Below are 16,982 nucleotides of genomic sequence, written 5' to 3'. Positions count from 1 at the left end.
CAGCATGGGCATGTCACGGATCCGCAGGGTTGGGGCTACACTCCCAGCTGTGTAACAGTGTCTAGGAGGAACCCCTCAGTGTCCCAGACCCCTGGGGTCTCACTCTTCTCCCACGATCAGCCACGTGGCTTCACTGTCTCCTCAGACTGGACCTCTGGGGCTCCAGTCCCCCTGCTGCACCCCATGAGCTCTGCTCAGCGAGTCCAACTGAGACGACCCCAATGGAGACCTGTCCTCTCTGCAGAGATCAATGCACCTCGCCCAGCATTGGCAGTGACGCTCACCCAGTGCTGTCGACACAGTCGGGTTTTCTTGTTAACTGGCACACAGCACAGAAAGGCCTTATGGTAGTACAGAGAAATGAAGGTTAACACATAGTCCATTCTGGTCAGCCTAGAGCCCAGCCAAGCTGTAGGGAACCCCTTGGTTCAAGCTTGGTCTGTCCCTTTGTCTGATCTCCTTCCTCAGATACCAGTTGGGAGCCCTGACTCCTTACAGCAGCCAGCTCTTATTCCCCATCTCTCCAGTCTTTTGATCCCAACTTGAGGGATTGTTGTGCATGTTACCTAAGGAGAGGCATGGAAATCCATCTCCCCTCTGGGTTGTTGGTTGCTAGGTGCCAACGTCCTAGTGATTGGATTTGCCACTGCCTTCTCAGATGCTCCCTTCATATGGAGACTAAAGCCCAGACAGTAGGTGACACCCACACCTGTATGTGTCAACCTGCCCTGAGAGCAAACAGTCCCCTTCCACTCATTTGGTAACAGTGCAGTACATAGGGGAAACTGAGGCACAAACAGGACTCATAAAAATATGCCCACTCAGTCACAGCACGTAAATCTGTTAATTATTTTAGGAATAACAGTAACTCTGCAAACTACCATGTAGTAACTGCCCTGTGACACCATGCAAAATCCGCACAATTATGATTAGAACATTTCAATCTTTGGGACTCAGATCAGATTAAAATGATTCTCACAGACATTAGATTTTTTTTCATTTTTCTCCTTCATGGGTATCACTGTTGCTTGTTACCAGCTCTTATTTCCCCTCAGCTCTTCTGTCAGAGAATCACACCTTCATTTGTTAACTAGATCGAGGCAATGCTGCTTTCTGTAGAATTTACTTAGCCAACCGTATCTTCCCATTCAGAAATCCACTTCTCTCCCTCGGCGCATCAGAAAGTCTCAGGAGTTTAAATTAGCCCCTCCCGCACCAGGTAAATCCCAGCAGAATTTAAAGGTTCACTATCCAATACTTATTTTTAAATTAACTTTCCTTTACTTCTGGTAGCCCCTTAGCATGGCAAAAAAAAAAGGCTTTTCCCATTGATTCATTTAGCAAACACCAGGTCATTGTCCTGCCCTGCTAACAGAACCTGGAAAAATCAGTGCCTGGAAAAACCATGGAGCAGGTCCTCAAGGAATCGATTCTGAAGCATTTAGAGGAGAGGAAAGTGATCAGGAACAGTCAGCATGGATTCACCAAGGGCAAGTCATGCCTGACTAATCTAATTGCCTTCTATGACGAGGTAACTGGCTCTGTGGATGAGGGGAAAGCAGTGGACGTGTTGTTCCTTGACTTTAGCAAAGCTTTTGACACAGTCTCCCACAGTATTCTTGCCAGCAAGTTAAAGAAGTATGGGCTGGATGAATGGACTATAATAAGGTGGATAGAAAGCTGGCTAGATTGTCGGGCTCAGAGGGTAGTGATCAATGGCTCCACGTCTAGTAGGCAGCTGGTATCAAGTAGAGTGCCCCAAGGGTCGGTCCTTGGGCTGGTTTTGTTCAATATCTTCATTAATGATCTGGAGGATGGTGTGGATTGCACCCTCAGCAAGTTTGCAGATGACACTAAACTGGGAGGAGAGGTAGATATGCTGGAGGGTAGGGATAGGATACAGAGGGCCCTAGATGCATTAGAGGATTGGGCCAAAAGAAATCTGATGAGCTTCAACTAGGACAAGTGCAGAGTCCTGCACTTAGGACGGAAGAATCCCATGCACTGCTACAGACTAGGGACCGAATGGCTAGGCAGCAGTTCTACAGAAAAGGACCTAGGGGTTACAGTGGACGAGAAGCTGGATATGAGTCAACAGTGTGCTGTTGTTGCCAAGAAGGCCAATGGCATTTTGGGATGTATAAGTAGGGGCATTGCCAGCAGATCGAGGGACGTGATCGTTCCCCTCTATTTGACATTGGTGAGGCCTCATCTGGAGTACTGTGTCCAGTTTTGGGCCCCACACTACAAGAAGGATGTGGAAAAATTGGAAAGAGTCCAGCGGAGGGCAACAAAAATGATTAGGGGACTGGAACACATGACTTATGAGGAGAGGCTGAGGGAACTGGGATTGTTTAGTCTGTGGAAGAGAAGAATGAGGGGGGATTTGATAGCTGCTTTCAACTACCTGAAAGGGGGTTCCAAAGAGGATGGATCTAGACTGTTCTCAGTGGTAGCAGATGACAGAACGAGGAGTAATGGTCTCAAGTTGCAGTGGGGGAGGTTTAGGTTGGATATTAGGACACACTATTTCACTAGGAGGGTGGTGAAGCACTGGAATGGGTTACCTAGGGAGGTGGTAGAATCTCCTTCCTTAGAGATTTTTAAGGTCAGGCTTGACAAAGCCCTGGCTGGGATGATTTAGTTGGGGATTGGTCCTGCTTTGAGCAGGGGGTTGGACTAGATGACCTCCTGAGGTCCCTTCCAATCCTGATATTCTATGATTCTATGAAGCCAAGTCACTGCTTTTTACCTAAATCTCTGCAGTGATACACCCAAGACCCAGACACCTGGAAAGTGGTGAATGTTCATTTCCGGCTTAAAACTTTGTGGCCCAGGCCAGTCCAAGATCTGTGCCGCACTTTGGCTTCATTTACGTCCTCTTCATGCTGGTCTCTGCACAGGGGTGAATTTCTCCCTCTCTGAGCTAGTGCTGTGAGGGAAGCCCCCATGAATATGTTCAGTATTTGGAGCAGAGTTATTTCGATACTCCTTGATGTTGAGCGGCATAGGGAGACTCAGTGTCTAGTATTGACTCTGTCCGTGTCCTTGAAGCTGGGTGATTATATTTTAAAATATATAGAGAGGAATGTGCTAGGTACATGTGGGATCAAAGAGCCTTGGTGACATAAACAATAATCAAAAGAACAAAGATGAGATGATTTGTCATGGCCTCCAATCATCAGAGCGGTCTTGTCTTATGTTCTTTACATGGAGGAGATGACTATGTACATGGCCACAAATATGTGTGTGGTAATGAACCAGCTAGTACTGGATGGTGTCAAAGGCTGCATGTCATCAGCTCCCTATAGCCAGCCATTAACCAATGAAAGCTATCCTACAGCTCAAGAATTAGGGGCCTGTGCCTTTGGAACAGAAGAATCTAAGTTGAAGATCTGCTGCCCTCATTTAGTGCCAGGTACACACAGTGTGTAACAGTGAGAACCCCTGAGTCCTAGGGAGTTACTACTGCATGAGTATGGTTTAGCTGATCAATGGGTGCCAGGGTCTCATAAGCAGATTAACAGGTTTCAGAGTAGCAGCCGTGTTAGTCTGTATCCGCAAAAAGAAAAGGAGTACTTGTGGCACCTTAGAGACTAATAAATTTATTTGAGCATAAGCTTTTGTGAGCTACAGCTCACTTCATTGGATGCTTGTGCTCAAATAAATTTGTTAGTCTCTCAGGTGCCACAAGTACTCCTTTTCTTTTTGAGAATACAGACTAATACGGCTGTTACTCTGAAAATTGGTCAGATTTAGCAGATGATCTACCCCACCCCCACCCCCCCACAGACTTTACTTGAGGTGGATGGAGGTTGGAGGGTGTCATGTTCTTCTCTACCAGATCTGGAGTGGCTACAGAGCTTACTTGTACACACCAGCTGGGTTCATCATAAGATCCTGTAATGCTTTCCCAGATCTGACTAAGGTTAGTTTAAATACAAAAAGAATTTTTTCTTGGGGGGGGAGGGGGGAGGAAAAAACAAGGGGAAATAGGCTACCTTGCATAATGACTTAGCCACTCCCAGTCTCTATTTAAGCCTAAATTAATAGTATCCAATTTGCAAATGAATTCCACTTCAGCATTTGGAGAAATTCCAATTCCAGTTCTCTCTGGAGAAACTGCTGAATTGGAATTCATTTGCAAATCGGATACTATTTATTTACCAGCAGGATAGTGAGTTTGTGTGTGTGGTTTTTGGGAGGGGGGTGAGGGGGTGAGAGAACCTGGATTTGTGCAGGAAATGGCTCAACTTGATTATCATGCACATTGTGTAAAGAGTTGTCACTTTGGATGGGCTATCACCAGCAGGAGAGTGAATTTGTGTGGGGGGGTGGAGGGTGAGAAAACCTGGATTTGTGCTGGAAATGGCCCAACCTGATGATCACTTTAGATAAGCTATTACCAGCTGGACAGTGGGGTGGGAGGAGGTATTTTTTCATATTCTCTGTGTATATGTAAAGTCTGCTACAGTTTCCACGGCATGCATCCGATGAAGTGAGCTGTAGCTCATGAAAGCTCATGCTCAAATAAATTGGTTAGTCTCTAAGGTGCCACAAGTACTCCTTTTCTTTTTGCGAATACAGACTAACACGGCTGTTACTCTGAAACCTATTTATTTAGGCTTCAATAGAGACTGGGAGTGGCTAAGTCATTATGCAAGGTAGCCTATTTCCCCTTGTTTTTTCCTACCTCTTGCCCCCCCCCCCCCACGTTCTGGTTAAACTTGGATTTATGATGGAAATGGCCCACCTTGATTATCATGCGCATTGTAAGGAGAGTGGTCAGTTTGGATGAGCTATTACCAGCAGGAGAGTGAGTTGGGGGGGGGGGTGAGAAAACCTGGATTTGTGCTGGAAATGGCCCACCTTGATTATCATGCACATTGTAGGGAGAGTGGTCACTTTGGATGAACTATTACCAGCAGGAGAGTGAGTTTGTGTGTGTATGGGGGTGGGGGTGAGAAAACCTGGATTTGTGCTGGAAATGGCCCACCTTGATTATCATGCACATTGTAGGGAGAGTGGTCACTTTAGATAAGCTATTACCATTCGGAGAGTGAGTTTGTGTGTGTGGTTTTTGGGAAAAAAAAAAGGGGGGGGGTGAGAAAACCTGGATTTGTGCTGGAAATGGCCCACCTTGATTATCATACACATTGTAAAGAGAGTGGTCACTTTGGATGGGCTATTACCAGCAGGAGAGTGAGTTTGTGTATGGGGGGGGGGGGGGCAGAGGGTGAGAAAACCTGGATTTGTGCTGGAAATGGCCCACCTTGATTATCATACACATTGTAAGGAGAGTGATCACTTTAGATAAGCTATTACCAGCAGGAGCGTGGGGTGGGAGGAGGTATTGTTTCATGGTCTCTGTGTATATAATGTCTTCTGCAGTTTCCACAGTATGCATCCGATGAAGTGAGCTGTAGTTCCCGAAAGCTTATGCTCAGATAAATTGGTTAGTCTCTAAGGTGCCACAAGTACTCCTTTTCTTTTTGCGAATACAGACTAACACGGCTGTTACTCTGAAACCAGTTTAAATACAGTATTTTACATACTGCCACCTACAGGCTGAACAGTATAATACAGTTTAGCATTCCGTCACATCTCCCACTTTAAGTCCTATATTCCACCATTTACAATATTTATGCTGTCTTTGAAGTTTGTCTGTTAAGTGTGTCTGAATTGTGCTGGTTTTCTAATTACAATACCCGAACATGTAACAACTTGGTCAGCTGGCTGTCCATTAGTTGCAACGACTAGCTATGGTCACTTTGGAATCCTTGACCCGCCTTCTTGTTCTGCGTTTATCATTTGTAGTGTTTTCTCTGTTGATTGTTCTTTCTGAAGAACAAATTGTAGATGTCAATGGTTTCTGTTGAATTCTCCACTGTTGATTTCGGGAACGGGGAACTGCAGCCAATGGGAGCTTTGGGGGAGGCACTCCAGGGGTCGCAGGGACGTGGTGCCAGAGCAGCACAGGGCCGGGGCCAGGGCAGGCAGGCAGGGAGCCGCTCCAGGTAAGCTGCGCCGGGCCGGAGCCACACCCCGAATGCACCCTGCACCCCAACTCCCTGCCCTGAGACCCCTGCCTGCACCCCAACCCCCTGCCGCACCCCGCACCCCTCCTGCACCTCAACCCCCTTCCCTTAGCCCCCTTGTACCTCCTGCACCCCAGCTCCCTGCCCTGAGCCCCTGCCTGCACCCTGACTGCACCCCACACCCCCCCTGCCCTGAGCCCCCTCCCACACTCCGCACCCCTCGCTGCACCACTGCCCTGAGCCCCCTCCTGCACTATGCACCCGCTCCTGCACCACAACCCCCTTCCCTGAGCCCCCTCATACACCCTGCATGCCTCCTCTGCCCCAACCCCTTGCCCTGAGCCCCTTCCTGCACAGTGCATCCCCTCCCACATCCCACACTCCCTCCTGCACCCCAACCCCCTGCTCGAGCCCTACATTCATGGCCCTGCAAGCAATTTCCCCACCCAGATGTGGCCCTCAGGCCAAAAACTTTGCCCACCCCTGAATTAGACAGACAAGCCTAATATAGAGAGAGGTTATTGAAAACCTGGTACACCATATGTGAGGTTTGCCAATCTCAAAGGATTTATCCCCAGGTCAGTTTGAGTCTCAGATCTTACCCAATAATCCCGCTGATGCCAATCCTTTAGTAACTAAAAACTACAGGTTTAATATTAAAAAGGGAATACAAAGAGGAGAGTTACAATGGTTAAAAGCTCGATATATATACAGATATGTGTAAAGTCCATAGGTCAATTTCACAGCAGAGATGCAAAAAGAAAAAGAGTACTTGTGGCACCTTAGAGACTAACCAATTTATTTGAGCTTAAGCTTTCGTGAGCTACAGCTCACTTCATCTGATGTGAAAGCTTATGCTCAAATAAATTGGTTAGTCTCTAAGGTGCCACAAGTACTCCTTTTCTTTTTGCAAATACAGACTAACACGGCTGTTACTCTGAAAACAGCAGAGATGGTGAGGTGAGGCTGCTGATTTGTAAAAGTCTTTCTGGAATCAATTTAAGAGGTACAGTCCAATAGGCAGTCCAAGTGTAGAGTCTGTTCAAGTCTTTCCAAGTATTTTCCAGGTTATTCCAAATCATTATTTGGAAGATCTCCGTCTTACGACTTATATTTTTCCTGTTCAAAGTTTAAGCAGACTAGAGATAGCAGGATAAGGCCTGGGATGTTTCTTTAAAGCTCTCTAGCAAGCTGACAAGTCTCTTGTCACAGCAGGACCTGCCCCTGAGGAAGAATAGGCAGTGCAGATTGTCTGTGGAGCGTTGCTTTGAAGCTAATCTTCTATTTCCTCTGCAGACACAGGTAAACTAGTTGCGTTCATTGACATCAGACAATCAGCTGATATTTCATTATAGCATAGGGAGTTGAAGACCGCATAAATAATATTATTAATTTCCTACAGTATCTTACATCTTTGATCTTATGGTTAACTGAACCAGCCTCATACATAATATAAGGCAATTAAGACATGAAAACAAATTTGCATCTACAAGCTAATCTGGTTACATGGTTAAACTTCTAACAAGATATAAGTAAACAGAGACGAATAGACTTAGCATCTGCCCTTTGGTTCGCTAACAATACAGACAAACATGTTAAAGATTCTAGTCTACCTGACGTGGCTTTGCTAACCATCTACAAGGAATGACCCTGTTTACCATTGCAATACCCTTTTGATATGCCCTTGAGGATTGCTTATAGGTCCCCTAGCTTGCTGATTGTTAATCCTTCATTGGCTCAGCTTTACACAGGTTTTGCAAGTTTGTTAAGTTTCTCTAGGTTTTGCTTTTTCATCATTTCAGACTATTTCGGTATCTGTATAGCGGTGGCTAGAGTTAAATCTCTCTTCACTTGTAGCTGCTCTGAAAGTTTTATATCTCTTAACCCAAGACCAGCCTCTCTCTGATACACCTCTACCCCGATATAACGCTGTCCTCAGGAGCCAAAAAATCTTATCGCGTTATAGGTGAAACCGCGTTATATCGAACTTGCTTTGAGCCACCGGACGTCAAAGCCCCGCCCCCGGGAGCGCTGCTTTACCACATTATATCCGAATTCGTGTTATATCTGGTCATGTTATATTGGGGTAGAGGTGTATTTTCATGGTTTGCATTCCCAAAATCACAGTTTTCAGACAATTTATTCAGAGTTCTTATAAAACATTCAACATTTCCCCCTGGTTCTTGAATTCTCTGGTGAATACATGCTCTTTCACAAGTTGTATTTCTCTGCAATCTAAAGTATGCATCAAACATAGCCAGAACCCTTTCACAGTCTTCTTTGTGACTGTCTTCAGTAAAGTCAGAGGACTGAAAGATTCATTCTGCTTGCCTCCCCATAGCATAAATTAAAGAAGATACCTGTATATCTCCAGTTTCTCTGTGCAGCTTGGGAGCAATGTGAAATCTTGCAAAATATGGTTTCTGGTCTGTCCAGTCTGAAGGTTTGTTAAAGCTGAAGTTCTCTGGGGCATGTTGATGAGATCCTGCAACCTTTGTTGCTGTTCCTTTTGTCTGCAACCTTTGTTGCTGTTTGCCTTCTGTTTCTGTTCTTAGTTTACTCCTGACACCATGTCATGTTCTTCTGTACCACATATGGACTGGCTGCAGTTTAGCATTCCATTACAGAAAGTTTACAGGCCTTCTAGAAGAAATGGAGGGAGCTGAAGTCAGAGGATTAAAAATGACAGACCAAGATAGGAGGGGTGCCCCACGGAGGCGGGGCAGGTGCCAAAGCTAGAGAAAGGAAAACAGGTGGGGAAACAACCAGAGACAAGGTCAGAGTAGGCAACAGCAGCAACATCTCCTGGCCCTAGTTGTTACCCTGTGTGTCATGCTACAGTCCTCTCTCCCACACAGTCGGTGTTGGGGTTTGTGGGGCGGGAGGGGGTTGATGCCGGGGTTTGAGGGAGAGAAGGGTGGGTTGATGCCGGGGTTTGAGGGAGAGAAGACGGGGTTGATGCCGGAGTTTGAGGAGTGGAGGCAGGGTTGGTGCTGGGGTTTGTGGGGCGGGAGGGGAGCAGTCGGTGCTGGGGTTTGAGGGGTGGGAATAGGGGGTCAGTGACGGGGTTTGTGGGGCAGAGGCAGGTTGGTGCTGGGGTTTGAGGGGAAGAAGGGGGGTTGGACCCCACTAGTAGCCCAAGGATGCCCCTCAGAGGCTCTGCTGCTTTCTGTGAGCAAACCCAGAGCATATGTTTAGGGGGTGCTCTGTGCCCATGCTGGGGTCCCACATGGCAATTTGTCATTTAAGGTTTGTGGGGGCCAGCTGGGGTCTGTGGGGCACTTTGTGTGACAGTGATATGCAGCACCACGTCTCCACTCCTGGACCCCACAGGTGCAGCCTAAACATCTCATCTGGTGCCCTGTGGAGCATGTGCCGGGGCTGAGCTCTGGCTCTATGGGGAGAAGTGGGGCAGGGCTAGGTCTGAGGCTGTGTCTGTGCTGCCTGGGGGCTGCTGGACCCCAGCTGTCCCTCGTCCAGAAAGCAGCAGTAGGCAGGCTGTGTCCCACCCGCAGGACCAGCAGCGAGTGCAGCAGTGAGGGAACGGCAGAGGAGCATGAGAGCCGGGCCCAACGGATCAACTGGATCCTCCAGAACAACACGAAGGACTATGCCATGGTGGAGGCTCCTCAGGCCGAGGGCTCCCAGTTCAGCCTTCCGTCTCACCTCTACCCAGACGAGGTCCTGGATGACTTGACCATCTCCCCGTATGCCAGCTACACCTTGCTGTCCGAGCGCCCACCCACTGTGCTCAGTGGCTGGCTGGACAAGCTCTCCCCGCAGGGGTAAGTGCCCAGCCCCGGGGAGGGTTTGTGAGTGCCCATCAGGGGACCTCAGTGAGTGATGAGCAGGTCCCCGCCCTGTGCCTGCGTAAGGCCATGTGCAGTTCTGGTTGGAGATGGGATTGGGATCCACACTGGCTTTGCCCAGGCTCCACTCCTGGCGTCACTCTCTGCCCACAGGAGGCTGGTTTGCTCCATGGCGGGTGTTGGTGCATCTTGGCAAGTGAATACGCTGGGTGCTCCCATGCTGGGTGAGGCTGCCACCTGCAAGTAGGCCTGCAACTGCTGGGAGCCTTGCTATATACGACATGCCTGCCTAGACCTGCTGGGCCAGTCGGGTCGCTGGGATGGTGCAGCACGACTGCTGGGACGGGGAGTCCAACCCAGGGAGCCCTGTCTCACCTCCTGCAGGGGTGCCCTCCCCTTGTTTCTGCAGTGGGCTCTAGCTAGTCTGAGGGTGTCTCAGGGGCCAGGGCTCTGCCAGGATCTGACCCCAGCAGCCTCCCCTCCTCTGCCCTCCCACCAGGAATTATGTTTTCCAGAGGCGCTTCATCAGATTCGACGGGAAAAACCTCATGTACTTCCACAGCGAGAAGGTGAGTCTGTATGGACCGCAGCCCAGCTGCACAGTGAGCAGTCTGCTACCAGGGCCCGGTCAGGGGATGGGCTGGCAGGACAGGGAGAGGGGTGGAGCTGGGGTAGGCAGGGTTAGGAGAAGGGGAGAGGGGCAGGGTTAGGGGCAGTGCTTAATTTGTGCGGGGGCTGAGCCCCAGCACCTCTAGACTTGGCATTTAATAGCCCTGACACCTCCATACCATGCCACCCGTAATTCTGTCCTGAGCTGGGTGCCCAGTCTGCAGCCGCCACTCTCTGGCCTCACAGCCAGTGCTTAATTTGTGCAGGGTCTGAGCCCCAGCACCTCTTTCATTATAAATTAAGCCTTGGTTAGGGGATGGGGTGGATTTGGGTGATGGGGGAGAGGAAAGAGTTAGAGGATGGGGTGGGATTAGGGTATGAGGTTGAAGAAGAGGGGGAAGGGTGGGGGATGGGGATGAGTTTGATGAGGACAGGGAAGGGCTGGGGTTGCGGGATGGGCTGGGATTAGGGGATGAGGTTAATGGGGGAAGGGGCAGGGTTAGGGGTCAGGATTAGGGGATAAAATTGATGAGGGGGGGAAGGGCTGGGGTAGGGATAGGGATGAGGTTAATGGAGGAGGGGGAAGGGGTGGGAGTGGCATGTCCCAGTCCCAGTTCATTGAGCAGGAGCACCCCTTTGTGCCCTGGGGCATAGCAGTTTCCATTTTCTTTCTGCCTCCGTATTCCCTGCTGCAGTGCCCCGTGCCCCTCCCGCTTTGGGCTGTGACCAGGCTGGACTTTGCCAAGGGGAGAGGAGGGGGATGAGGGAAACTGGTTCTGCCCTGTGAGTCCGAGGGGAGGTGGGGCAGGGCAATGGTGTATTTCCCCCTTGAACAGTCCCCTTGGGAGCCTTCCCAGGACAGCAGGGTGGATTGGCCTGAGTTGGGAGCCTTTGTGTTGCCCTGGGCGCCCGGCAGGGTCTGCGCTCTTGCTCAGGGAGAGGGGAGCTAAGGCTGAAGTAGGGCCCTCCTCACCAGTGACATGCAGCACCCCAGCAGGGTGCCAAGGAGCTGGGCCGGGCCTGCTCTCCTGGGCACTCAGGACTCTCCTGCCCCAGGCACATTGGAATGGTGCAGCTAGTAGCCAGGAGCTGTGCAGCTCCCAGTGCGTACGTGGCCTGATCCTGGGAACAGCCCAGGAGGGGGCCCAAGCGCCTGACCGGGGGGGCATCCTTAGGAGCGGCTGTATATGTGCCCATCCCAGTGCTGTGAATGAGGAATATCCCGGGAGCAGGCACCTGAAGGAACATGCCAGAGCCATGGAGTTGCATGTGCTTGACTCTGAGACGTGGGTGCATGATGCTGAAGGACTCCTTGTTCATGGCCTCTCAAGGCACATGCACTGTGTGCTCCTGGGCCCAAGGGCCGAGCTGTTTGCTCACTTTGTCAGTGCCAGGGACTCGGTCTGGGCTCTGAGTCAAGCTGGGCCAAGGCCTGTCCATTCACACCCCCTGCCATCCCAGAGGTGTTGCAACACTTATGCACGTGTAACCCTTCTGCCAGGTGGAGCCAGCTGCAGCCAGGGCCGGGTTCAATATCTAGGGGTTCCTTTCCATCGATCCAACACAGAATTGGTTTGAGCCCCCACCCCGTAACCTAGGAAATTTATGTAGCACCCCTAGGCACCTCTGAGCGGCAATACTTCCTCCCCACTCACAAGCACAGTGAGTGTAGAAAAGAAACTTTTAATAAAAGGAGGGAAGTAACTTGGCATTAATTTGGGAAAACACCACAGAGTTCATAAACATAAACAATGAGTAAAAGACCCACCCCAAGTAGGTTGGGCAGTTTCCTTTTCATAGTATCATAGAATATTAGGGTTGGAAGAGACCCTCAGGAGGTCATCTAGTGCAACCCCTTGCTCAAAGCAGGACCAACACCAACTAAATCATCCCAGCCAGGGCTTTGTCGAGCCGGGCCTTAAAAACCTCTAAGGAAGGAGATTCCACCACCTCCCTAGGTAACGCATTCCAGTGTTTCACCACCCTCCTACTGAAATAGTTTTTTGTAATATCCAACCTAGACATCCCCCACTGCAACTTGAGACCATTACTCCTCGTTCTGTTATCTGCCACCACTGAGAACAGCCGAGCTCCATCCTCTTTGGAACCCCCCTTCAGGTAGTTGAAGGCTGCTATCAAATCCCCCCTCACTCTTCTCTTCTGCAGACTAAACAAGCCCAGTTCCCTCAGCCTCTCTTCGTAAGTCATGTGCCCCAGACACCTGATCATTTTTGTTGCCCTCCGCTGGACTCCCTCAAATTTGTCCACTTCCTTTCTGTAGTGGGGGGCCCAAAACTGGACGCAGTACGCCAGATGTGGCCTCACCAGTGCTGAAGAGAGGGGAATAATCACTTACCTTGATCTGCTGGCAATGCTTCTTTTTCCCTCAGAGTCTTAAGTCTAGCAACCCAAAAGTCCCCTTCACATGCCCGACCCTTCTCTGCACCCCACTCACAATTGCTGCCTTTGGTTGGTGCAGACCTGGAATTCAGAGGTGCATCTGCAGAGTTCACCTCCTACCCTGGGTGGGCAGTAAGAGGCACTTACTCGATCATCACATGTCTCCACTGCCACCCTGCTGGTCTCTCATCACCGGCTGCCTGCTTGCTGCTCTGCTGCGCAGTCTCTTAGTGATTTTAGCTCTGTGCAGAAATACAGTCCTGCCACAAGTGATTTCAGGTCTGGGCAGAAACACAGTCTCACCACAACTGGTTTCAGCTCTCAGTGAGCCATTTAACATCAAGTTGCAGTGGGGGAGGTTTAGATTGGATATTAGGAAAAACTTTTTCACTAAGAGGGTGGTGAAACACTGGAATGCGTTACCTAGGGAGGTGGTAGAATCTCCTTCCTTAGAGGTTTTTAAGGTCAGGCTTGACAAAGCCCTGGCTGGGATGATTTAACTGGGAATTGGTCCTGCTTTGAGCAGGGGGTTGGACTAGATGACCTTCTGGGGTCCCTTCCAACCCTGATATTCTATGATTCTATGATTCTATGATCTCTAGACTTGGCAGTTAATACCTCTGGCACCTCAATACCAGCCCCAGAATTAGACAAACAGACACATTAACAGAGCACATCGGAGAGGACCCGCGTTAATCAGCACTCCCAAGCTGACCCCTTGTATGTCCCTGGACTCAGCAGGCAGGGTTGAGCAGCACCTCCAAGCTGCCACCCTCCTACGTCCCAGGTTCAGCACGTCCCTATCCCCACTTTCACGTTACAGTTGTTCTGATAGTGACCCACTTCATGAGCAAACCCCACAGGATTTTTGGGTGCTGCAGGGATCTTTTAACTTAGGTTTGAGGAGCGTTGCTGCAGAATGAATGAGGAAACCAAAAAACACCCACAAGGGTGGGGGAGGGGGAGAGAGAGAGAGAGAAGCAACCAGCTTAATCATGAAAGTTATTTATTTCCAGGTAATAATCATAGGGGAGCCAAACAAACAAAACAGTTATAATATTAAATCTAACTTGCACTTGATTATAAAATTCAGGTTGAGAAAACTGTAACTGATCACTCAAGTCAGGGCTAGAAGGCTATACAGAGAGAGAGAGAGAGCTGGGTTCTCACCACCCCTTGAATCGATTGGGGGTCCCAGGTGGTGGTGGTAGCTGAGGGTCTGGAGTGCTGGAGACAGGCAGAGTCCCCAGCACGATCAGTCAGGAGAAGATGAAGTCTGAATGGAACTGAGGCAGATTTTGGATTCAGGCATCAGAACACTTACTTGAGAATGGGTTGGGGTTTTTGTAGAGAAACAAAAATGGTTCAAGGGAGAACACTAGATTTGTTTATGTGTACACTGATGGCTCAAGGGAGTATACCAAAGTTGTTTTGTTCAGGCTAGACAGTGGAAGCTGATCATTCCTGGCTATGGGTGGTGTTCCTTGGAGAGAGCTCTCAATGCAATTAGGCAGCTTCACTCTTTTGGATACCAATAAAGGATTTATTACTAGAATTGGTCTGATAACTACTGAGCTGGGTGTGTACAGGCGTGGGTTCATTAACATCTGGAGCAGAGATCCCCCATCATGCAGTGCTTCCCTGCTTTTTTTGGTCCCAGAGTTCTGTGCAGTTCTTGCTGTGGAATCTCTGTTCTCCATTCTGTATGCTAATGGAGATGCCTACTTGTCTCATCTTCCATGCAAATGAAGCTAGGGGAGTTTCCTTAATCCTGTCACCCTTATCCCAGGGGTTTAGGTGTGTCTCCCAGTGCCTTTTCATTGCTTTTTATAAGTCTTTCTTCTGATCCGTTTTGGTTCAAGCAGAGGTGGTGGTGGGGAAGGTCTTTCGTGAGTCAGACAGGCTGGGTACTGTGCCCTGGTTCCCCAAGAACACAGAGCTTCTGGGTAATAAAAGAGCAATGTAAACACTAAGTTAGCCCAAAGCAAACTCCCTGGGCCCTGCCTGAAGGGGGCACACTGCCACCAGGGGCAATGGGGTCCTATCAGAGTCTGAAGTGTAACCCTCTTGGGGCTGTTCCAGGAGCCATATCCCAAGGGTGTGATCCCGCTCTCTGTCATTGAGATGGCACGCGCCACCAAGGAGAACAAGTTCCAGGTCGTCACAAGCCACAGGATCTTTGTCTTCAGAGCCGAGAATGAAGGTGAGAGAGACCCCTGACCAGAGCCCCCCATCCAGAAACCACCCCCCATCCACAGCCCCCAGCCAGAGCCCCCCCTCCAGAGATTGCCTCCCATCCACAGCCAGAGCCCCCATGGCTAGAGACTGCCCCTAATCCACAGCCCCTGGCCAGAGCCTTCCCCTCACCCAACCGGAGCCCACTCCCCTTTGAGGGGTTTCCCCCATCCTCAGGCCTCCCCTCCCAAGTCAGAGCCCCCACCTCCACTGCAGGTCCTTCAGCCCAAACTCCCTTAGGTGCCTGCATCCACAACTCTTCCCTGGCCCCAGCTGCTTCCTCCAGCCTGACCTCTGTGCCCCCTGTACGGACCATTCCTCTCCCTGCCCCCCGGCCCATGGCCTCCCTCAGACACTGCTTCCCCGTGGAGTCCCTGCTTCCCACTGACAGTGCTCACTGCTCCCCTGGCCCAGCCTGCCACCATGGGGAGCTCCCCCAGGTCTGCCACAGCAAGCGCCCCTCTGCTGCGGCTGGGCCAGTTGCTCATCCCTGCTCTGCTTCCCGAGCCCTGGGGCTGGGATGTCTGGGGCCGGCTCCTGGCTGGGCTCCATCTGTGGTGTCCTGGCTATGCCCAGGTGGTGCTGGACTGCGTGTGGACACTCATTGCCTGTCTCCACCCCACCCCTGCTGTGCCCTGCAGCTCAGAGGAACGAGTGGTGCTCCACCCTGCAGAGAAAGGTGGCAGAGCAGCGGTTGGTCAGCCCCCAGCCCCGCCTGGCCAGCAGCACTCACTGCCAGAAGTGTGGCACCCTGGAGCTCAAGGGCCACAAGTCCAAGCTGTTTGCAGCCCTCAGCCTGGCCAACATGTGGCTGTACAAGAGTGAGCAGGTGAGCGAGGCGGGGCCTGGCCATGCTGCAGGTGGGGAGCCCTAGAGTCCCCCAGCAGCATGGAGCCAGGCTGAGTCTGAGGCCACCCCCACGGGCCTGGGCCCAGCACCCAATGGCCCCAGCTTGGGACTCCCAAGGAGACCCACATGCCGCTGAGGCCCCTGTAGTTGGGATCAGAGATGATGGCCCGGAGCCTGTGTGCCCATGTCTGTGGGCAGGCCAAGGAGCTGTGGACGCCCGCTCAAGGATTACGTGTGCCTAATGCCAGTGCGGGCCAGGCCGCTCTGACTGGGGACCAGCCCCTTTCCCCTGTGGGACCTGACAGAGGAGAGGGCACTGGGCTGGGATGAGTAGATGGTGGCCTCTGGTTCCAGAGCCAGTTGCTTCCCCTCCGTAACACGGGGTGGCCATTCTCCCTGGCCTGGCCCACCCCCAGCAGTGTGCGGGAGGAGCCAGTGACGGGGGACAGGGCAGAGAGGATAATGTAGCAGACAGGCCTGGTCTGTAAGACCAGAGTCTGAGTCCCCACCTTACCAGGGACGGGTTATTCCTGGCATGGGTAGCGTGTGAGGGGGTGTGTACCCACCCACCCCCACCCCACAGGATATGTGCTTTTGTGGAGTCTCAGTGCAGGCTGGCAAAGCGGGCCCGCTGGTATGCCAAGGGGGAGAGTGCCCCATGCAGGCATTGCTGTCTGTGGGTGTACCTGGAGCGTGTGCAGCTGTCCTGCAGGGTTGTGGGTGCTGTACCCCCTGCTGGGCCATGGCTCTGCAGGGCTAAGGCTGCAGCCTCTCACTGCATCCATCTCCATTCGTAGTTCTTTAAAATGGGCATCGCCATCTGCCTGATAGAGCTCCACGGTGCCACCATCCGGGAGGCCAAGAACCGTAGCTTCGAGCTCATCAGCCCACTCAAGATCTTCAGGTAACTGTGCTGGGGGGTGCCAGTCTGGGGTTTGGCTGGAGGCTGGGCAGCGTATTGGGTGCCCTGGCATACCTGGGTGCTGCAGCGGGGCTCTGTGTAACTCGGGTGCCCAAGGACAAGCCCAGGACACTCTGAGTT

The 16,982-nt window shown here is 51.1% G+C and overlaps 1 protein-coding gene across 8 annotated transcripts in view; it reads left to right on the top strand.

Moving 5' to 3' along the window:
- The window catches only part of ARAP3 (ArfGAP with RhoGAP domain, ankyrin repeat and PH domain 3), a 77,354-nt gene that overhangs the window by 8,867 nt on the left and 51,505 nt on the right, over window positions 1-16,982 (top strand). For all 8 annotated transcript variants that reach the window (XM_073356187.2, XM_073356186.2, XM_073356185.2 and 5 more), the window contains 5 exons: window positions 9,554-9,823; window positions 10,347-10,416; window positions 14,939-15,059; window positions 15,733-15,920; window positions 16,738-16,844. In XM_073356187.2, coding sequence (XP_073212288.2) covers window positions 9,554-9,823; window positions 10,347-10,416; window positions 14,939-15,059; window positions 15,733-15,920; window positions 16,738-16,844 — 756 coding nt within the window. The remainder of the gene's footprint in view (window positions 1-9,553; window positions 9,824-10,346; window positions 10,417-14,938; window positions 15,060-15,732; window positions 15,921-16,737; window positions 16,845-16,982) is intronic.

Source organism: Lepidochelys kempii, chromosome 8 (genome assembly GCF_965140285.1).
Source record: "Lepidochelys kempii isolate rLepKem1 chromosome 8, rLepKem1.hap1, whole genome shotgun sequence".
NCBI classification, from domain to species: Eukaryota; Metazoa; Chordata; order Testudines; family Cheloniidae; genus Lepidochelys; species Lepidochelys kempii.
Note: the sequence above shows the minus strand (reverse complement) of the source record. Positions and strands in the feature narration are given on the sequence as shown.